Raw genomic sequence first — 22,437 nt, forward strand, 5'->3', positions numbered from 1 at the left:
CCACGGCCGCGGGCGCCTCGGCCTCGGAGCCCCCACCCGTTCTGCCCCTGGCCCGACGCCACGGCGGCCCTCCGCCCCCCGCTCCCGAGGCACCTTGGGAAATGGAGTCCCCTCGCCGCCGAGGGCGCCCGGCTGCGGCGCAGGAAGCCCGCCTAGAAACAACATTTCCCAGGATGCTCCTCGCCCGGGCCCTCTGAAGGTGTTGACAAGCGCTCCGGGACAAACCAAACGGACCTGAACCCAGAGGGGAGGAACCATCAACCGCATCGCAAATTGTCCTTCCCTCGGCATTCCAAGCACCGCACTAACATCGTAACTCTTTAGCCTCCTAACAGCTTGTTCATACATAGACCCTTTTAGGAACCCAACGCCTTCCATTTACCCCCCTCTCTGAAATATCTCCCTGAGCCACCGTGTTTCTCCCCACTTCCCAGGGTTTATCTCCTGCCTCGGCCAGCAGAGGGCACACCTTTACCTGCCACCCAGAAAGAGCCGGGTTGGCATCCAAGCTTACCTGGAGAAGCACATTTTTTTAGCCTTTTCTGGAACTCAAGGCATCTCTTAGGCTCCACGTCCAGTACAATTACTTTGAAGACATAATTTTACAGCCCCCCCTCCACATACACACACACAGAGGCAGTAGGCCTCTCCCCATTTTACAGTCAGGGAAACTGAGACACAAAGAAGTGAGGGCCGCATATAAGATGCTAAAGGCAAGCTGGCTAGAATTAGGGTCAGGATTAAAGCCTCGCAGGTTGCAATGTACTTTCCTGGCTTTTGACTCACACAAAACTCTGTAAGCAGGCCAAGTGGGGATCTGTTTTTACCTACTTTTCAGTTGAGAAACTGGGTTTCAGTGAAGAAAGTGACTTCTCAAGTCAACCCTGCTGTATCAAGAATGCAGCTAGAGAGGGCAGCGGCTGGCTAGGAGTCTCAAATGGTAAATTTACCACAGTCCACGTTAAAATGAGTCCCACACCCTTCCAGGGGCTATTGTCAGGGGACCTGGGAAGCCCAAACTAAGAAAAGAGGTGAAGGACTTGGGTGATTATGAGGGAGAGTCCTGGTCTTGGAGGAGCATGATTAAATCTCTGCCCCACAACCAAAATCCTCTTTTACTGAGCACCTACTACGTTAGGTTCTATTTTCATTCCCAATTTACAGAAGAGGATAGTGAGGCTGGGAGAGGTGAAGTGCTCCACTCAGGTTGCATAGTAGGTAAGTGTTAATGAAGCTGGAATTTGAACCAGGCCACTCCTTTTACCAACACACTCCCCTGCCACCCCAGAGACAGGAATTCTCCAATGTGCCAGATTTCATGTCCCTTGCCCCCAGATGGGCGTGAAGACAGCCCCACCCCGTGTGATCTTTCTTTCCTTACTTTAAATTTCTTTCTGTTAAATCACCTAACGTATGTATAGATACACACATACATAAACCAACACTGCATTCAATTTAGTGGCTTCCCTGTTTGGGGGAGGGAGGGAGAGTCCTGAGGCCCCTGATGTTCCCACTGAAAAATAACCCTAAGAGCCTGTCCTCCCTATGGACCCTGGACCAGGGCAGTTGTTTCCACAGGCTGGATATTTGATTAATTAAACATTCCTCTTAATAGAGCTTTGGACTTGGAGTGTATTTTTCTGTGCTTATCCACGCCCTATCTGGAGAAAGGGAAACAGGCTCTTTCTAATTTGGTACTAGTTCTGCTACCAACATCTTGGCTGATTCATTTATTTATTCAGCAAATGTTTATCATGCAGCTACTATGTGACAGGCAATGAGCCAGGCAACAGGGATCAAATGGTGGAACACTAGACCTGGAGCATGCAGGCTAGTGAGGAAAGACACTAAAGAGGTGAACAAGCGTATAAAAACAAAATGTGGTGGGTGCTCTGGGGGAATGGATTGAGGTGTAATGAAATAATAGGAGAGACCTCCTATTGATAGAGAAGTCAGGAAAGGCTTCTCTGAGGAGATGACATTTAAGCCAGGACTTGAAATAGAAGAGCCAACCAGGCAAACTCTGAGGGAGTAAGCCAGTCCCTCATGATGTGCAAAGGCCCAGAGGTGGCAAAGAGATGAGTATGATCCAGGAGCTCAAAGGCCAGTTTGGCTGGAATCAAGTAAGGGGAAGAGTAGAGGAACAGAGGTCAAAAGTGGCCAGATCTCAAGGCCCATCAGTCAGCCAGCACTGGGTGCTTTGAAACATAAAGGAAGACCCTGGGCACTGGCTTCCTGGTGTGAGTCCCTTGAGTCTAGACTTCTCCTCCTGAGGGGGCGGGCTCCTCACCTATTCATTCTTACGCTCCCAGAGCTGAGCGCCCAGTGGCTGTCTGACAAACACTCACACCCATGGAGTGATGAAAGGGGGCGGGGAGAAGGTGGCCAGTGGGTGCTGGAAAGGCCAGGGCCCTGGGCCCTCCATTGACTGGCTATGCCAACTTTGGCAAAGCCCTCTATCTCCCTGGACCCCAGGTAAGATGAGGGCATTGCCTTTCAGAAATGCCTTTTATCCCCCTTCCCCCCATCTACTGGCCCCAGCTGTCAGGCCCCATCCAAGCCTGCTAAGAAATCCAAAGTCCACTCTCTAGCCAGGCTGATCCTGCCTGAAAACAAGGTTGTTTTTCCCTTCCCTGCAGCCCTTGGGGAAAACAAGGCTGATGGGGGGCCACAGGGGCCAGAAAAGTGACCTTCACTCCTGCCAGCCCCATCTGCCCCACCCCAGCCAGCTGGCTGGCCTGGAAGAGCTCCTTCTGGGCTGGGCAAGCCTAGGCAGGTACCTGAGAGGTGCCTGGAAGAGGGTGGGGGAAGGGGTGAAGGTACTTCCTGCCTCCCTGAGCAAGAAAAGCCCCTAGTGGGCCCTGCCAGGACAGCGCCCACTCTCCCTTGCCAGAAACACACCCTGCTGGCCCACTGGGTGCCTGCTCTTCTCCACTGGCTCTGAACACCTGCAAGAGTGTAAGGTCCAATTCCAGCCTCAGTTTCCTTATCTGTAAAATGGGGATTGGGCCCCCTAGAGTGGTCCAGATGGAGGCAAAGAGGCAAGGGCAAGAAATGGTGCCCTGAGTGCCAGGCCCATGCTGAGCACCTCCCAGCCATTAATCCTCCACAGCAGTCCTGGGAGAGCTCCTCGCTCTTACCTTGTTCTACAAATGAGGAAACAAGCTCAGAGCCGGAAAGTACCTGCCAGCCACCAGAGCCATTAGGTGTGGGAGTCACGACTGACAGCCAGGCTCCAGAACCTGCTCACCTTCCACCATGCCCTGTTGCTGTCCCAGTGGTAACAGCGATAGTGGTCCATACTCAGAGCTGCCTACCCCGGGCCGAGCACTTTGCCCACATTAATTCATGCTTGTGATGCTTTGCGCAGGTGAGGGGCCCTTCTTAGTAAAAGCAGAAATCTCCTAGCACCATCCAGGTTTGCAAAAAGTGGTGGATCCTGAGTGATCCTCACGCAGCAGAAGAGGCCAAAACCTTATTTCCCAAGTGGACAGGCAACTTCTGCAAGGGCTGAGGTGCCCACCTGGAAGGGGACACTGGGAGTCCTCTCTCTGTCAAAGGGCCAAGCTCCCAACTCTAGCCCTCAGGGGCCACTAAGCAGTCTCACTGTGCCAAGCTTCCCTCCCAGAAGCTATCCTGGTGACTCAGCCTCCACCCAACCCCGACATCTTGCGACCTTTCAGACTTTGTCGACCAGTCCCCCACATCCTCTTTCCACTAACCCAAGCCAGAATCCCTGGAAGGGTTGAGGGACCCAGGAAGGGCTCCCCAGAGAACATTGAAGGCCCTCCCCCAGCCCCCAGTGTGGGACACTTCCCTTCATTCAGTCCAATTCTGCAGGCGAGGCGCTGAGCAGGCGCGGACTCCCTTGGAACCAGACACACCTAGAACACGGCCTGATCCGAAAAGGACCCCTCCGCCACCATCTAGTCTCCACACTGCGGCAGCCACAGTAATCCTAATGCGGACAACGGATCAAATCTGTTAAAACCCCTCAACGGCCTTTAACCCACCACCTCCAGGGCCTGTGCCTGCTTCCCGAGTGCACGCTCCACACTTGCAATCTTATATCTGTCCTTGGGATTTGTGACACACACCCCCACCCCAGCCCCGCCACCAGCCGACAGGTCTCGGGTTTGCTCTCGTCCAGGTCAGAGACAGGCACGGAGTGAGGGGACAATGAACAGTCACTCAACGAATGAAACTCGGGCCCAGAGAGCGCAAGGAACCGGGACAAGGTCATTCAGAGCGGGGTTGACTGAGCCAAAACTCGGCCCGGTTCCCCACCCCGGCGCCCCGATTCCGGTTCTGAGTCTCTCCTACCCGCGACATCAACCGGAAGCGGCGCGTGCGGGACTGTAAACACAGCCCGCAACGCCCCACCCCCTTGCTCTCCAGCCCCGCCCCCGCCCGCCACGTGACGCGCCCCCGCCCGCCTCGACCCAGTGCCCGCCCCCGCCGCCGCTTCATTGGGCGACCAGCTTTGTTTACCTTATATGGCCAGGTCCTAACACTCTGCGGCCGTCCATTGGCCGAGGTGCGGCCTCACTCACTTGACGTCATTTGAGACCGAACGATGCAAATAAACCGGGGCATTCTGGGAATAGGAGTTCAGGGCTGCGCCGGAACTGGCTCCGCGCGGTCCTGGCGCCCGCCTTCCCAAAACCGAGATTTCCGGCAAAGCGCACGGGATTTTGCGTGGGAAAGTGGGAGCACCACGGGGAAGGGACCCTGACGCGCCAGAACCTGCCGGCCTCGTCTGCCTGTCCCGGGCGCCATCCCTTCCCCAGACCTTCCTGGGGCCTACTGTGCGCCTGGCCGAGAGCCAGTCGAGGTGGAGGTGGTAACACTTGCATCACGAGTGGGCGAAGTGAGCTTGTGCTCGAGGCGTTGGGGAGACCGGAAGGCTTCCTGGAGGCGGTGACATTGAGCGGTGACATTGAGCAGAATCCTAAAGGGCAGATTCATTCATTCATTCATTCACTGAGCGAGTATTTATTGGCGTCTACTGTGTGCCAGGCTTTCAAGGCCTTGCGTCCTAGTGCTTCCGATTTGTGCCAAAACTCCTAGGGCCCCTCTCCAAGGGTGCACCCACTCAACACAGAGGGATGCCTACCACACTGGGGTTCGAGGTCCCGGGGTCTCGGCAAAGACCCCTGTAGCCGGCGTTTGCGCCCATGTAGTCTGTGGCCCCCGCCTGCTGACCCTCATCAGTGCCAGGCAGGGGCGCAGGTGCCCCCAGAGCCGCGGGAGCGACCAGGACGTCCCCAGCTCTCGTCTCGGGCCTGGGCACGTGCGGCCCGGCTCCGCACACAGTGGGCCTCACGCTTCAGACACGCCCTCTCCCCAGCCCTGCCGGCGACAGCTCGCCCGCTCGGCCCGGCGCGGCGGAAGTGGCGGGACTACAACTCCCAGGGTGCCGCGCGGCCGCGCGAGGCGAGGCTCGGTGAGTCAGAGCCGCACAGTAAATATTTGTATTAGCCGGAGCCGGCTCGCTAATGGTGGACGCGTGAGGCGGAGGAGCACGGCGGGCGGGCGGCCGGGGGGCAGCGCGGCGGCGGCGCCATGTCCGTGAACATGGACGAGCTCAAGCACCAGGTCATGATCAACCAGTTCGTGCTGACGGCGGGCTGCGCGGCCGACCAGGCGAAGCAGCTGCTGCAGGCGGCCCACTGGCAGTTCGAGGTGCGCGGCCGGGCCGGGCTGGGCCGGGCCGGGGGGGCCGGCGCGGGGGTCCGTCCCGCGTGGCCGCGCGTGCCGGCTGGTGTGGACACGTGCCGGTGCGCGCTCCGCCGGAGCCAGGTCGGGCCCGCGCACTCGGCCGGGTGTCCCGGCGGCCGCGCGCCCCCGCGTCCGGGCTCCGGCGCGCACACGCGGCGTGCGGGTCGGGCCCGGCGGCGCGGCCGCGTCTACGGGGCCCCCGGAAACGCTGCCCGCGTGGGGTGGGCAGGAGGGGCGACCGGTCCCTGCCCTCTCGATTCCCCGCTCCCTGAGTCCCCAAGCGGTCGGGATGCGGCCGCCCCCCCCTTTTGTTCGGGTAACGGCCAGGGCGGGGTGGCGCAGCGGCCCGGACGGACAGTCGGGCGGCCGGAAGGAGGACGCCCCAGGCCTGGGCCGAGCTGGGCCTGCGCCGTCCCCACCTAGGGTGCCGCGGGGTGGGGATGAGGGGTCCCGGGGCCCGAGGGCGCAGCCGCCGCGAGCGTGTGGATCTGAGGGTCTGCGTGCCGGTGTGTTCACGTACATGTGCATTTGTATTTACGCACGCGCCGCGCTACGTGTGGGCATGTTGGCGTGTGTGTAAACACGCAGTGCACCCGGGCCGCGGGTGCGGCGTGTGTGCGTTCCGAGTACACACACGTCGCCGTTCTGCAGATGGTGCCCACGAGTTTGCACAGACGAGTGTACCGGTGGTGTGTTGGAGCCCCACACTACAGCTCCGGCTGTGCATCTGTGTACTCCGCTCCAGAGCCGTGTCCGGGTTCCCTCCTCGTGCTGGCAGGGGACTTTTCCCGCACGGTGCACGAAGTGGTGTACACGGTTCAGTAGCTTTCAGCCAGCTGGGCAGGAGGTGGGGCTGCCCCAGTCTGGCCCCCACTCTCCAGGCCTCCCTGACCCGTAGAGCTCTAGTGCCCACGGCTTGTGCTGCCAAGAGGCCACCTGGCTTCCCTAACTCAACTGGCCCCATAAATAACTCAGGGTGGTATCCAGAGATGAGGCCAGAGCTCCCTGAGCCCCACCCCTCACAGGTGTAAGGTCACAGCCCCAGCCGGTCTGTAGTGTCTTTGCGCAGCGGGGGCCCAGAAGCCGGTTTTACCGGTGGGGAGCCATCCCAGGGAAAGTGTTTGTGCCTGCAGGAGGTACCAGGAGCCAGGGCACTCTGGGGCTCAGCTTCCTGGGGGGTGGGATGGAGATCGCCAGTTCGGACAGCCTGGAGGAGGCAGTGGCCTGTCCACTCAGAGGAATCCTTGTATTCTTTTCTACCAGAGATCTTAGCGGAGACCAGCGGCCCTGTGTGGTCCTCCCACCTCAAGATGGGAGGCTGCTCTGTCTCTTTGGGCAGTCTCTTTCTCCTCTGGTCTCAGTTTCCTCCTCTGTACCTTGGGGGTTTGAGTGGACCTCTAAGGAGTGAATGGCCAGCTCCAGCCCCGCCATCCCCCAGGCTGGCAGCCCCACCCTGCAGGAAGCTCCCTAATCAGCCAGTTTGTCTGAAGGGCTGGATGTGGCAAAACTTGCAAAACCACATTCATGGCAGTTTGCTTGAGTCCCACATCTGCAGACATGGCCTCCCTGCCTGGGGCCGGGCAGGCAGGTGTCTGGTGGGAAGCGGCACTCTCAGCCCAGCCCACAGAGCCTGGCACCAGCCAGGCCATCGCTCAGGTAGCACAGGTTGGTGTCCTTGGTCCCAGGAACTGAAAATGTAGAGTTGAGGTTTGACATGCCTGGGGAAAAACTCTGTCCCCAGGAGGGGCAGGAACAGCCTGCAGACTTGGGGGCTCTGGTGGCCCCCGGGGTGGGAATCCTGTGCCCTGGGCTCCCTGAGCCTCAGTTTTGCCATCTGTAAAATGGAGGATACTAGGGAGGCTCACTTAAGGTGAAAATGGGTTATGAACCCCGAAACCTTAGGTCCCTGCGTGGGAGAGAGTGAGGGGTTCATGGAATCCTGTTGTCCATGCCCTCCCCCGCTGGCTGGCAGCATACAAGGGCTGAGGACTAACCCAGCCAAAGGCCCTGTTTTGGGGTCATATTCTCTGTGATTCAGGTGTTAATGGGTGCGGAAGGCTGCAGGGGGAGTGGACCTGTGTGCTTTAAAGGGTGGGGCTTTAAAACTGCAGGAGAAGGGCAGGCTCTTCTCACTGGACTCCTCACTCAAGGTGGCCTTTGGAGCTGCTGTTGGGGAAGGAATGGTTTGGGTGTGTCCCTTGGGGCCCCTGGGGGGAATCATGAGGAGGTGCTTAGAGACCAGCACTCCGTTTCCCCCCCAGCTCCCAGATCCCTCTCTGGGGACACTGGCGTAGGGCTTCTCCAGCAGGAAATTCCCAGAATAATTCATTTGAATTTAGTTTAATAAAATAACAAAGCCCCCGGGGCAAGCCCTGGGAGCCAGGCAGGGTTTCTGGGTGTGTTGGGGATGGGGGAGGGGATCAGGCAGCGCAGCGCAGGGCTGTGGTGGTGGGGGAGCCTAAGGGGGTGGCGATGGAGGACAGAGCAGCCGGGGCAGCTGGGGCTGGGCCTGGGACTCGGCAGGGCCTGGTGGACCCTTCACACACTTGACAGGCTCCCTCACTCAGCACTTTCGCAAGAGCAGCCGGTTCTCTTATTTTCCTTGATGCCGCTCCTGCAGGGCCAGAGCCAGGACATACCACATGCCAGCCCCTCCCTGGAGCCCCCTCCCCCCAGTCTCCCAGGACCTCGAATGAACTGGTCTTGGCCCCTTCCCACTCTCCTCCTGATAGTCATGGGTGCAAACCCCACCTCTGTCATCCTCTTGCTCCGCCACCTTGAGAACATTCCATGGGAGTCTCAGGTGAGCTGGGCAGTGAGTGCAAAACCCAGGCCATTCTACTTAATTCCGGCTTTCCCAGCTGGAATGTGGATCGTAGGAGGTCACTGCAGGGAGGGGAAACTGGAAGGCACCTACTCCAGTCTTCTTGTGGTGCAGATGGAGAAACTGAGGCCCAGACCAGGGTAGGGTCCCTTAGTCAGCCAAGGAGAGGGGCAGGCAGATCACAGATCTGACACCTGGGGGCCTTTGCCATCCCCTGGCTCATAGATGGGGAAACTGAGGCTCAGAGAGGAGTGGAGACTTGCCATCCATGGAGTTGGTGACATTTGGGCTAGAATCTTCTAAACCAAAAGCTGAAGTCTTTTGGAGGCCTTTTCCTGTGAGATGGGTGAGGGTACTGCCTGCTCCCCCATCATGGTGACAACACCAGGTATGTGTGAGCCGGGGTCATCTGGCAGCCAGGTGGCAGGCAGCATCATGAGGGTCTTCACCACTCACCATATTTGCCCGGGGGGTCCACAGCACCTCCTTGAGTGATGGCAAGGGTCAAGTGACAGGCACGCTGCCCTGACTTGCCTCTCCCACTCGGTAGCAAGGCCTGGGGCCACACCAGTCCCCAGAGAGCCTGGGAGGGAGGGCAGCTGCAAGCCACAGGGGTCCTGAGGGTAAGCATGGGCCTTTCTTCCCGCAGACGGCCCTCAGCGCCTTTTTCCAGGAGACCAACATCCCATACAGCCACCACCACCACCAGATGGTAAGTATCCCCTGCAGTGCCAGGGGCAGCCGGATGGGGGCTCCTGGTTCAGGGCAGAGGAAGCAGCCCTGGCGGAGGAAGCTGCAGTGGCTTTCAGCTGTGGAGGGGCCTCTGGCTCATGCTGGGATGGGACCTCCTTGGAGGCAGCCAGTGGGTGTGGCGGGCTAGCCCATCTCCGCCACCATGCCTTTCCTCTTTGAGCCCCTGGCTGGTGGACCATCTTGTGGGGTCAGGGTGCATCTGGGGAAGGAGCACAAAAGCTCCCGATAGTGGCGGGGCACAGGTCTCCTAGGAGGCAGTGGAGGCTGGGGGCCCTCCCTGAAAGGGGTGCTCACCCCCACCTCTGTTCTTCCCCCTGCAGATGTGCACTCCCGCCAACACCCCCGCCACGCCCCCCAACTTCCCCGACGCCCTCACCATGTTCTCCCGTCTCAAGGCCTCCGAGAGCTTCCACGGTGGCGGCAGCGGCAGCCCGATGGCCGCCACGGCCACGTCGCCCCCACTGCACTTCCCCCACGCCGCCACCGGCAGCTTTGCGTCGCCCAGCTGGCCAACCGCGGCCTCGCCCCCAGGGGGGCCACAGCACCACCAGCCACAGCAGCCACCCCTGTGGACTCCGGCACCCCCTTCCCCGGTGTCAGACTGGCCGCCCCTGGCCCCCCAACAGGCCACCTCAGAACCCAGGGCCCACCCCGCCATGGAGGCCGAGAGATAAGGGAGGCCCCTCCCCCCTCCCGGAGGCCAGGACCCCGTGGGGCGGGGGAGAGGATGTCTCCGCAGGCCCCCTTCACCCTCCTCTGTCTGCACCCCCGATCCCCGGAGCCCTGGAGGGGAGAGACCGGACCCTCGTGCCAGCACACAGGCTGCCCGTGCGCGTACACAGAAGCGCAGGCACGTAGCACCCAGCTTGCATGGATTTGGTTGAGTCGTCTGGGTGCTGGTGGACAGAACTTCAGAGACCAAGCAGCTTTCCCCAGAGGACTCACCTGCCCCACCCCACCCAGGGGGCTGCGGAGAATCGCCACGGCTGCGGAGACTCGGCTGGCTCCTGCCTTGGAGCTCCTTGGGGGCCAGCAGGCCTAGATCCCCACCCTCGGGAATGCAGAGCCTTCTCCGCATGCGTGCGTGTAGCTGTGTCTGTATTTATATGTATGTCGCTCTTCAAGAAGCAACCTAGTTTATGGGCAGCTGGACTTTGCATGTTAGAGTGAGCCCCCAGCCCCTTGCCCGCCACCCCTCTCCCCAGGGCCCTGCCCTCTCCCCTACCCCTCGCCAGCCAGCCTTGCTGTTCCCTGCAGAGATGAGAATTGTGGGAAACTCCAGGACTCTTCCAACCCATCCCCCAGCGCTTGCCTGCTGGGGCTGCCTGCATGCCTCCCCCAGAGCCCGGGGCTACCCCATACCCATTTCCTTTCCCCTTTGAACAAAGGAGAAGAAAGAGTTCCAAACCACCACCAGGCTCTCTGGTCTTGCCTCGTATCCTAAGCTTTGCTGCCAGCTGGCTCCATGTGGAAGGGAAGGGCACCAATGGAGCCCAGGACAGAGGGCCACCCCTACCCCCCATGCTGCCCGGCTCCACACTGCTCCTGTCTGTCGCTGTCTTTTCAACCACAACATGCTCTGGAATCTTCCTGCCCACCCGAGGCTTTTCCCATGAAGTTAGTTTCTGGCCTGTGTTCCCAGAATCACAGCCTCCACCTGCCCACCCTTCCCCCTGCCCGGCTGGATGAATCCGATCTCCAGGGCTAACAGCTGCCTTCCGGTCTGCCTGGGTTTCACATAAGGACCTTTCTTCCTGTCTCAGGGCCCCAGTGGCTGACAGCAGGCTGGACCCTCCCAGCCCAACCTCCAGCAAACATGCCGGGTGGGGCAGGGCCCTCCCCTGGGGAGGTGCAGGCCATAGCACCTGTAGTTAGATAGCAGGCTTCGGTGCAGAGCCTGTGGGGGCTAGCAACAGGGATAGCAGGAGGCCAGGGCAGAGTCCAGCCTGCGGCTTAAGCCTTTAGTCACTAAGGAGACCGGCCACCCAGGGGCAATAGACTGGACTCCGGGCTCTCCTGAGCAGGGCTGGGGCAAACACCTGCTCTAGCCCCAAGGGAGAAGCCAGGGGCGCCCCCTTGGCCCCTGGGCTGCCCACGCTGGGGGGAGGGGTCCCTGGGGCAGCTTTGGGAGAAGACAGCCTCGGCCCTGCGCCCATTGTGAGGGGCCTTGACGGCGCAGGGGGAGGCCAGGGCCTCTGTAGCGACCCTCAGGCTCCGCCTGCAGCTCCTAACCGGCAGACCTCACTCAATAACCTGGCAGCGCACCCACCTAGCGCCCAGCCCTCTGCGGATGGCACTTGGGTTGGAGAGTTTCTTCTATTTGGAAGGTCTCCTGCTTGACTGGCATCTCAGCACTTGCCATCCACAGTCCTGCTCTTGCTCCCAGGGATGGCGTTGTGCTTTCTTACAAGGATGCCCCAGTGTTGCAGTGCCCTACCCAGCTTCATCTCCCTGTTGGAACCTGGACAGGCTCTGTTGACGAGGCCCTCCTGGAACAACTGTTTACTCTCTGGTTGTCACTGAAGACTGACCACTGGGCCCCTGCTCAAGCTGTTGCTTATGTCCCAGACACGTCCTCACCTTGAAACCCACCAGAAGGGTGGGTGATGGTCTCTTGGAGTCCAGAGGGGGTGAGGCTCTGCCTGGGGCGCATGTGAGGAGGGGAGGGAGGGAAGGGGCAGGATAAGGGTGAGGATATCTCTGGCCTCCGGAATCTTCACTGCAGCTTCTCCATTCTTTTGGATGGAAGAAAATGCTCAGGAAACCCACACCGCCCTTCAAGCGGTAGGAAAAATGCTTTGCAGAGCCAAGTGTTTCTGGGTTATCTGCTGTGTGGGGATGAGTGTGCCTGAGCTCTCCCAGTGGGCAGATTACTGAGGTGGCCACACGTGTCAGAGACATCATCTACAATTTGCACTCCTGGAGGCAACGGGAAGGTCGACCCCGGGCAGGCCCCTGGGTGGCCTGTAAATGAACCATACCCTTGCTACTCAAAGTGTGGTCCCCAGACCAGCAGCATCATCCAGGAGCTTGTCAGAGATACAGGACCTCAGGCCACAGTTTAAGAAATGTCTCTACACGGCATCTTTACTAAGTGCTGACCCGTTAGACAAGAAGCCCGTTTCTTTTCTGGGGGTCACCGTGGGCTGAGCCTGGACATCTCAGGAGGTCACATTAGGCTGGAAAGGGCTTGAGCTTCCTGTAGACCCAGGTTTTCCAACCTGAGCACTGGACACCTGGGGTTGGGTCATTCTCTGCTGTGGGGGTATCCTGTGCACTGTGGGATGTTGACCAGTGTCTCTGGGCCCTACCCACTAGATGTCAGGAGCACCCCCAGTTGTGACAACAACACATGTCTATAGACATGGCGAAACGTCCCTGCTTTAGACCCAGGATTCCCACAACTGGCTGCACAGCAGAGCCTCCTGGGAGCTCAGTAAAAAGACATGCAGACCACAGACCCCTGGGCCCCAGGGCATGGGATCTCTGGGGAGAGGCCCTGAAAGCATGATTTTAAATGTTCCCCAGGTATTGGTGATCGACTTGTAAATAAACTAAAACCTACTCACAAATGATACACTTTAAAAGAGTGAACTTGGGGCTGGCCCAGTTGGCATAGTGGTTAAGTTTGTGCACTCCACTTCAGTGGCCCAGGGTTTGGCACAGACCTACACACCGCTTATCAAGCCATGCTGTGGCGGGTGTCCCACATATAAAGTAGAGGAAGATGGGCATGGATGTTAGCCCAGGGCCAATCTTCCTCAGCAGAAAGAGGAGCACTGGCAACAGATGTTAGCTCAGGGCTAATCTTCCTCACCAAAAACAAACAAAAAAGGTGAACTTTATAGAATGTCAATTATATGTCAAAGCTGGTATTAAAAGTGAAAAAGCTCCCAGGTGATTCTGACACCATCACCTAGCACATGCCCCTCGCAACAACTGGGGACCCCCAAACTTGTGGACCCTAATGGTCCCCTGGGTGTTTGAAGCTACTGTTCTGGAGGAGGGCCCAGGAATCTGATTTTTAATAAGTGCCCCCGGCAAGGTGGGAACCTGGAGCAGGAGGGGCAGAGGGCAGGGCTGGAGCTGGGCCTGCGGACTCGGGTACTTTGCAGCAACGCACAGGCCCTGCCAGGTGTGCTGGGAGCCCCTGGGTCCGAGCATCCCTCCAGCACGGGAAGGGCTGCAAAAATGGGCTGGACAAACTAGAGGGGAGTTGGAGGTGGGCCCCCACACAGGGTGCAGAGAACCTGGAACCCTCCTCAGCTGCCCCAAGCCTGGAAGCTCAGAAGCAAAACTGAAGGCGTCAGTACCCATCTAACACACATTCAAGTGTACACTGGCTAAAAAGCAAAGGTGCTGACGTACGAACAGAACAGATGGGCACAGCCATCCTCTGCCGTCCTTCCTCTCCGGCACTCCTGGGAGCGGCCCAAGCAGCACACTCAGGAAACCCAGCCTTATTACCTCAATGTCCAGCCTCTTCTGGGCTTGGTCACCCCCTACCTGACCACCAGACTTGAGCTCTAAATGGTTTTATTTCCAAAATTCCACTCTAAAAAACACCATTTAAACCCACGAAGTTGCTTCAAAGAATGTGATTTGAGTTCTGTGTCTCATTTCTGAAGAGTGGACATGGCAGCCTTTGGGAATGATAGTCTGGCCTCCCCAGGTGACAAGTGGTGGATGCGCCCTTATGGTCTGTGGTTAAAACATCAAGGCGTGGTTATCTTAGGAGTTTGTAAACTCGCACTCCCGGTTGGCTGGCAGGGTGTTTTATGTCTTTCTGACCTGTCTGCCAACATTTTAAAATCAGGAGGGTTTACGTGAAAAGCCTCGCTTCTGACGTATCCTGGAAATTTGTAACATCTGCCCAAGTTCCCTCAAGGCCACAACTGGCTGAAGCAACCATCACAGTGGGGACACAGTCTCACCTGCCCCAGCCAGCCAGCCCACTGCACTGGCCACCACGTACACCCACATGTCCAACTCTCATCTTGGAATCGACTGGAATCGCTGAAGGGGATCTTGCTTTTCACCAGGAGCCGTGGAAGTAAATGCTCTGCTCGGTGGGGTGGAGGGGGCACCTGGGGGACGCGGGCAGGCAGGGCTCCTCCTTCAGGCAGCTTTCAAAAGAGAAGAGTTGTTCTCTGGCCAGATTGTCTTAGATGAAGGGGATGCTCCCAGGGCCACTGAGGGTCCCCAGGGTCTTTCCAGGGTCCTCTGAGAACAGGTCGCGGCCGGCAGCAGAAAAGCATGCTGTTCCTGAGGCTGGCCCCTGAACCCGGCGGCAGGTGGGGCTGCTGTGGCCCTGGAGCCTCTGAGGGGCTTTTCATAGCGGGGCTCATCTGAGGATAGACGAGTGCTGTGACTCCGCGTCCTTCCTGGTGCCATTGTCAGGAGGCCACCTGAGTTGGCCGAAAGATCTTTTGAAGCATGACTATTTCCAATTCCTGCATCTGGAAATGTCTCTGGTTGCTTAGCCACAGCTCATGTTTGGGCAATATATGTATTTCCAGTGAGCCTTAAAATAACACAGCTCTTTTAGGCCTGGAGGGTGCTGGGTCCTCCAGGGGAGGGTGGGGAAGGGTCCACTTCCAGGATGGCGAGGCCTTGTCAATGGCACAGCACGAGGTGCTGGGAGCCTGTTGGCAGAGTTCTGCTCTGCTTCTTGAGACCATTTCTCTTCCCCTGGGGAATAACAGCTGTTATTGTATAATGGTGGGTTCATTTTCTATGGATCCTGGTGAAGCCATGAGCAAGAGAAGAAAGGGAGAGAGAGAAGAGAAGCCCTTTTCTGGCGGGGGTGTGTGTGTGTGTGTGTTTGGAGGGTCTCTGCCTAGAGCCCCCAAATCCATGGAAAGTCAGGGGTCAAGCTAGCCAAGATGGTGTGACAGGCGAGCCAGTGTGTGCTGATTTCAGTGGCTCTAAGAAGTCCCTGCACAGAAGGTCCTCCCTGCAGAGCCTCAACTTCCACCTTCTGGCAGCCTGCTGTTGGGTACTGGTGGTGCCTTTTTCCAATGCAGATCATCTTATTTGAGACACACATTTGCTGTCATCGGTTGTTTATACCTTAGTTCATGGTCTTTCAAAGGGAGAAAATGTTCAGTGACTGTTTCACTTGCACTGGTGGGTTGTGGGGCTGGGTTTAGGGGTGCCGAGTAGTCACCACACAGCATCTCCATTCCAGCAGCACCTCGAGGCAGGACCCTGGCTTGGCAAGAGGCATTTCCCTCCCCTTCCCGCCCTGCCCATCCATGTAGCCCCACACACCAGGCCTCCCTCTCCACCTGACCAATTTATCTCAGTCTTCAAACGGAAAGTTCCAGAGACCCCTTCACTCCCAGGCAGACAGGCAGTTGGTCACCCTACTTCCTGTCCAGCCTGGCCCTGCTGCTGTGTCCCAGGCCAGGAGCCGTGCCCCTTGCAGAGGAGGAGACTGGACCCTGTGCCTTCCGAAATTCCCACTCCGCTGACCTCATCCCTGCTTCTGTCGGCTCCCCAAGCGCCCTCCCCTGCTGAGATGGGGTGGGCCACCCTCCTGAGGCAGCGGCCCTGGGAGGAGGCGCAGCACCTCCCTCCCAGCTTCCAAGGGCTGCAGGTCCCACCCCTGGGGCTGGGAGCAGGGAAGGGGAGTTCTGCCTCTGTCCTTGGCAAGGATTCTGCTGCAGCTCCCAACTGGGACCAGGCCAAAGGCCGGCTTGCTCCCCACCCCCACCCCCACGGGGGACAGGACTGTCGTCTTCCGGGATTGCTCCTGACTGGCTGCAGTTGATCTGCAGTTCTCCACCTTCCAAAGCATGGTGGAGGCCTGTTGGAATGCAGATGGTTACACAGTGACCTACCTGGGCCTCACTCGCTCCCTGGGCTGCAGGAACCAGCTCAAGCACTGATTCCCTTTGTAAACCCGAGAAACGGCTGGGAAGCAGCTTGGAGGGGCCGAGTGGGGATTGATGTGAGGCACCGGGAGACTGGGGGCCTGTTGGGTCCCTGTGTGTTGGGCTGTAGGGGACAAGCCTGAGCACGGGTGGCATGGGGTGCATTCCCAGGAGCCCCCACCTCCCTGGTTTGCCTGAGCCTGGCCACACCTCCCTTTCCTGCTGGGGGAGAGGCAACAGAAGTCAGAGCCCTCACACCTGTGTACAGCACCCAAGAAGTACAGCCTCCTGGGTGGGGGGCGAGAGAGCTGAGGCCTCACGTTGTGGCCCTGGGTAAGTCACACCACCCCCTTGGCCCACAGACCCTGATCTGTCCAGCATAGAGGGCTGGGCCAGCTCGGGACACTCCGCCATGGTGGGAAGTGTGACGGAGGAGGGAAGGTTTGTTGTGATTCTCCGCTGAGGCAGCCACAGTGACTCTGGACAGTGGCTCTGGGAGGCTGACCCTGGGGTGGGGGCCTGAGGAGGGACCAACAGCTCTGCTCACCCATGTGGGACAGGCAAGGTCACCCTCTACAGAGGGGCCTGAGCCAGTTACCCTCATCCACAGTCAGAAAAGTGAAAGATTTTATTCTGAGGAGAAGTTGCCAAAAATACTCATCTGTGATAAGGGTGTGGGGGTGTGGGCCAGGGCTGCACTGGCCGGTCCCCACTCAAGGTGGTGTGGACAGGTAAGTCACCTGGGTCAGGAAGAGCTTGGCCTCATTTAGACACAGTCCTTGGAGAAAGAGAAGAGAAGTCGGGGCTGAGGGTGGTTGCCGGTGAGGAGCTGGGGGAAGGGGCCGAAACCATTAGGAAGGGCGTGGGCACACAGCATTCCTGGACTCCAGAGGCCGCCAGGTCCAGCGAGCCTCCTCTGTGCCAGCTCGCTGGCAGAGCCTGGAGCCCCCAGTCCTCTCCCAGGGCAGACTCCAGGCAGCTCATCCCCCACCCCACTCTCTGGCTTGCTCCTCCACCCCAGGGACCTCTAGTGGATGTTGGGGGGGTCATGCCCCAAAACCGTGCAGAGGGAGATGAGATAGTAGTGTCAGAAGTGCAAAAAGGAGGGAGGGCACAACTGGACAAGCTAGGGAACAGAAAAGGCAAGGGAGCGAAATTGAGGGGGAGAAGGAAGGACGAATAAACCGTCACAGGGAAGAAATAAAGCCAGGTGTGCGGGATGCCTGGAGGGAGGTGTGAGCTCTCTGCTCTGCACTCCAAGGCTGGCCACTAAAGTGCCAGGACGAGACATTCTGACCTCACGGTTTGCTCTCTGTGCCACCACGAACGTGGGCAGTTAGCATGAGAACCAGAAAGACATCCAACAGGCGTGCAGGACCCCGCCCTTGACGGGACGGAGCGGTCCTGGAGGATTCCAGGGCGTTGCTCCATGTTCCTCATGGATTAGCCACGGAGTAAATATAAACAATCAGGTTCTTTAAATATCCAATTCGTAACAGTAATTACTGGTGGAAATAAGCAACACGAAATAAAAAAGGATACATGCAGTAAAATTTGGTTCCCACGAGAAAATTGGTCTTGGTAGAAAAAATGGCCCCCGAAGAAAACTGCAGCGGCAGTAGCTGTAATTGGAACGGATTCTGATGAAATCATTTCAGCGAAATGAACAGGAAAGTGATTGTTTTTAAAACCACTTTAGTTGTGTTGTATTGAAAGTTGGTCAAGGAATTAAATTGGCTTAGTGGAGACTTCAATCTAGCAAGCTGTCTTCTCCGTGAAATGTAGGATAAGAAGGACTGTATTGTGTGTATTTATATGCACAGAGATCAAACAGCCACTGGGTCAAAATGAGGCCCTTATGGAGACCCCTCCCCTACGTCCAGGGCCCCTGCACCTTCCCCAGGCCAGGCTCAGGGCCCGGTCTTTGCTGGCCAGGGGAGTGGAGAGGACACTGGTGGCAGTGAGGGCACAGGACGCAGGGCTCACGGGTTGGCGGGCTCCTCGGCAGGCTGCGTGCTGGCTCGGGACACAAGGCGCAGAGGCCTCGGGTTCCTAGCGGGCTCTGGGGCCTGCTGGCGGTCCTGCAGAGATGGCATCACTGGTGGCAGCAGTGGCAGGGGTGGCAGAGACGGAGGCCGAACTGGCATCGTGGAGTGAGGGCCCGAGGCAGCTGAGGGGACGCTGGTTCGGGGGTGCAGGGCTAGGAGGGACAGGAGAGACCCATAATGTGTCCCAAGAACATTCCAGGGAGAAACTGGCCTGATGGGGTCACCCTTGCTGAGAAGAAGAGAAGCCCCAAGACTGGAAGTGCTTTACAGCAGCTTGCCCAGTCCCAGGCACCCCAGACATCCTGACGGGGGTGGTGGGGGACACCCAAGATAAAGGACACAGGAGCTAGAGTGGAGCTGAGCACCTTGGAGGACCCGGGGCTTGGAGTCCAGGATGTGGGCTCTGGTTCCAGCTCTGGCTTCCCCCTGCTCAGGTCATTATGCCTCAGCTCCCCACTCTTTCAAATGGGCAGTACCCACCTCACCCCGCTGGGGTAAGAATTGGATGGGATAAGAGGGGAGAGTGGGGGCCGCCCCATGGTGTAGCAGTTAAGTGCACGCGCTCCGCTGCTGGTGGCCCGGGGTTCCCAGGAGCAGATCCCAGGCGCGCACCGATGCACTGCTTATCAGGCCATGCTGTGGCGGCGTCCCATATAAAGTGGAGGAAGATGGGCACAGATGTTAGCCCAGAGCCAGTCTTCCTCAGCAAAAAGAGGAGGATTGGCATGGATGTTAGCTCAGGGCTGATTTTCCTCACAAAAAAAAAAAAAAAAAAAAAGAAAGAAAAGAGGGGAGAGAGGGGTCTTAAGACTGTAAAGTGCCCACAGATGCCTGGTACATGGCGATATGAATCAGGGGCGTCCTGAGCTCAGTTCCCTCAGCCTGGCTTACAGAGCCCCGGGCAGAGAGGCCCAGGGGAAAGAATGGGCTCCCTCATCCCACCCTTGCAGCTGGCTGGACACCTGGGGACAGATGCCTGGCCTGGGCCCCTGGGATGGCGCCCGGGCCTGGAAGCCCCACTGAAGGGTGAAGCAGGAGCCCAGGTCAGCTGGAGGCCCTGGCCAGGGAGCTGGGAGCCGGGAGCCGGGTAGGGGCCACTCGCGGGACCTTCTCAGACCCTGGCACTGATGGAGCAGGTGAGATGGACGAGGTGGGGCAAGGGAGTCCCTGCCGGGATGCCAGCTGGGCGGGGAGTTGGGGGGCAGGTACTCACGGGGGTAGATGGCACCAAATAAGGCACTGGGGCGCACACGCTCATACAGGTTTCGAGTCGGGGGGCGTGGAAACTTCACAGCTTAGCAGAAAAGAAAGGGGACAAAACCAAAATGGGAAGGTGTGGGGGCTCTTGCAGACTTCCGCCCACCCTGGAGCCCCCTCCTGTCTTCTGGCCCCTGCAAAGGCCTTCACTCTGGTGGATAGGCCCACCCCACCTCCTCCATGCACCCGACCCCCACAGTCGTTCACAGAGGAGCTTTCCTCCCTCCCTGCCTTCTCGAGTCTAGAGCTTCTCAAGGGTAAGATATGAGAAAAAGTCTTTTCCAAAGTAACTCAAGGCCAGCAAGGAGAGAGATGTTATTTTAGCATCATAAGACATAGGTGAACCGCCGGCAGGCCTAGTTCCAGGTTAGACGTCTGGCAGTTCTTCTTTCCCACAGGGGGCCAGACTACCATAGTGCCCCCACTTCCACCTTCCTGTCCTTCATCTTCTGTTTGTGCCCAGTTTTTGGCGGTAAAAGTCACATAACATAAAATTAGCCATTTAAGGTAAACACTTCAGTGGCATTAAGTTCATTCACAAGGTTGTGCAACCACCATCTCCATCTAGTTCCAGAACATTTTCATCACCCCAAAAGGAAACCCCGTGCCCATGAGGCAGTCTCTCCCCATTGTCCCCTTCCCAGCCCCTGGCAACCACTAATCTGCTTTCTGTCTCCTTGATGTGCCTGTTCTGGACATTTCACAGAAGAGAGATCATACGATATGTGACCTTTTGAGTCTGGCCCCCTCCTTCACTTTTGAACCCAAGGTGTCCCCTTCTCCCCATCCAGCCAAGAATCACCATGACTGGCCACCCAGACCAAAGGCTGCTGCACAAGAAGAGGTGGGAGCGTGAGAGCAAAGAAGAAGGAAGAGGAGGAGAGGGGAGGGACTTGCAGGCAGCAGGGCAGGGCACAGGAGTCTGGAGGTGAGGGTCCAGGCTTGGTGCCCGGGATGAGTTATGGGGCCACTAGCTCCTTCTCCATGCAAGACATCTGACTGTTCCTCCTGCCTGGATGGCTGTGTCCTTCCCTAGCTATGTCCTGATGATTCCCGCTTCAATGTCCCTTCTCAAAGAGTCCTTTAGACCACCCGCTAGACAGGGACCCCCACTGGTCATTCTCTCCCCTATTCCTATGTTTCATCTTATTCACTCGCTGAACTTATTTATTTGTATTTTACTGTTCTCATGGAGTAAAAACTCTAAGGGGACAGCAACTTTATTTTGACCACATTAAGTCTCCCCAGTGACATCTAAAACACACCTGGAACCAACAAAGGCTTGAGAATGACCAGCTGAATGACCAGGGCCATGTGGCAGCAGGAGGTGCCTCGTGGATCTCCCTTCAAGAAAGAACTTGCTGTTCAGCTGCTGGGAGTACAGGGACCTGACAGCCTCCACCTGTTAGCATCTCAGGCTCTGTTGGCACCTCAGGCTCTGTTAGCATCTCTCTCAGGCTCTGTTAGCACCTCAGGCTCTGTTAGCATCTCTCTCAGGCTCTGTTAGCACCTCAGGCTCTGTTAGCATCTCTCTCAGCATCTGTTGGCACCTCAGGCTCTGTTAGCACCTCATGCTCTGTTAGCACCCCAGGCTGTGTTAGCACCTTAGGCTCTGTTAGCACCTCAGGCTCTGTTAGCATCTCTCTCAGGCTCTGTTGGCACCTCAGGCTCTGCTGGCACCTCAGGCTCTGTTAGCACCTCAGGCTCTGCTGGCACCTCAGGCTCTGTTAGCACCTCAGCCTCTGTTAGCATCTCTCTCAGGCTCTGTTAGCACCTCAGGCTCTGTTGGCACCTCCGGCTCTGTTAGCACCTCAGGCTTTGTTACTATCACTCTCAGTCTCTGTTGGCACCTCAGGCTCTGTTAGCATCTCTCTCAGGCTCTGTTAGCACCTCAGGCTCTGTTAGCATCTCTCTCAGGCTCTGTTAGCACCTCAGGCTCTGTTAGTATTTCTCTCAGGCTCTGTTGGCACCTCAGGCTCTGTTAGCACCTCAGGCTCTGTTAGCATCTCTCTCAGGCTCTGTTAGCACCTTATGCTCTGTTAGCACCTCAGGCTCTGTTAGTATTTCTCTCAGGCTCTGTTGGCACCTCAGGCTCTGTTAGCACCTCAGGCTCTGTTAGCATCTCTCTCAGGCTCTGTTAGCACTTCATGCTCTGTTAGCACCTCAGGCTCTGTTAGTATTTCTCTCAGGCTCTGTTGGTACCTCAGGCTCTGTTAGCACCTCAGGCTCTGTTAGCACCTCAGGCTCTGTTAGCATCTCTCTCAGGCTCTGTTAGCAGCTCATGCTCTGTTAGCACCTCAGGCTCTATTAGTATTTCTCTCAGGCTCTGTTGGCACCTCTGGCTCTGTTGGCACCTCAGGCTCTGTTAGCACCTCAGGCTCTGTTAGCACCTCCAACCAGTGACAAGAGCACAGGGCCTGGCCACCTGCTGGGCAGTGTTTGCTCAGAAGCTCCCCATTGGGCTGGCCTGGACCTTCTCAGGTCTGCACACGATCTGAGGGTCTCTGCCTGCTCCCTTACTTTCCTTCTCTTTTTTACCACACCTCCCAAAACCTCTTGCATTCCTAACTCTGTCTCAGGGTCTGTGCCCTGGAGGACCCAACTAACACAGGCCACCACCCTGATTCTCCATTAGCTTTTGGGGTCCATATAGCTCAGATCATGTCCCTTGAATCTGAGCCAAGAACTACTTCCCATGTGCTTTATGGGTTCTTCGAGAGAGCACATGCCCAGCTGAGGGGTGGTCCCTGGCCCCCACTCTGATCCCCACTTGGCACCTGAATCCTTCCACAGGTCAGACGTGGGACCTGCCAACCAGATGACCAGTGAGACTGTCCCACTCCTTCCTTCCAAGCTGAGGGATGTGGGCCCAGGGTACAGGTTCAAAAGTGAGACCCAGTGAGGACTGGGAACCCAGATCTGACCCAGCACTCTCCTTGATGTCCTCCAGGCGCCT

General features: G+C 57.8%; 2 protein-coding genes across 2 annotated transcripts in view; one reads left to right on the forward strand and one right to left on the reverse strand.

The window, feature by feature from the left end:
• The first annotated feature begins 5,512 nt into the window (after positions 1 to 5,512).
• On the forward strand, positions 5,513 to 10,709 carry UBALD1 (UBA like domain containing 1). The gene is made up of 3 exons (XM_058570139.1): positions 5,513 to 5,685; positions 9,195 to 9,257; positions 9,619 to 10,709. The coding sequence occupies exons 1-3, from the start codon at positions 5,566 to 5,568 to the stop codon at positions 9,970 to 9,972; spliced, it is 537 nt and encodes a 178-aa protein (XP_058426122.1). The 5' UTR covers positions 5,513 to 5,565; the 3' UTR covers positions 9,973 to 10,709.
• Positions 10,710 to 18,158: 7,449 nt separating this feature from the next.
• Positions 18,159 to 22,437, reverse strand: part of C26H16orf96 (chromosome 26 C16orf96 homolog) — a 37,643-nt gene continuing 33,364 nt past the window's right edge. Inside the window, exons 16-17 of the mRNA XM_058568882.1 lie at positions 19,438 to 19,518; positions 18,159 to 18,376 (exon numbers count right to left, since the gene is read on the reverse strand). Of these exons, the coding sequence (XP_058424865.1) occupies positions 18,159 to 18,376; positions 19,438 to 19,518 (299 nt within the window). The remainder of the gene's footprint in view (positions 18,377 to 19,437; positions 19,519 to 22,437) is intronic.

This window comes from Diceros bicornis, chromosome 26 (assembly GCF_020826845.1).
Source record: "Diceros bicornis minor isolate mBicDic1 chromosome 26, mDicBic1.mat.cur, whole genome shotgun sequence".
Classification (NCBI taxonomy): Eukaryota; Metazoa; Chordata; class Mammalia; order Perissodactyla; family Rhinocerotidae; genus Diceros; species Diceros bicornis.

Excerpts from the sequence above, each read along its gene's own strand:
- UBALD1 (XM_058570139.1), top strand. The coding sequence starts at position 5,566 with ATGTCCGTGAACATGGACGAGCTCAAGCACCAGGTCATGATCAACCAG. Across the intron at positions 5,686-9,194 it reads CGGCCCACTGGCAGTTCGAG|ACGGCCCTCAGCGCCTTTTT; the intron begins GTGCGCGGCCGG and ends TTCTTCCCGCAG. Across the intron at positions 9,258-9,618 it reads GCCACCACCACCACCAGATG|ATGTGCACTCCCGCCAACAC; the intron begins GTAAGTATCCCC and ends TTCCCCCTGCAG.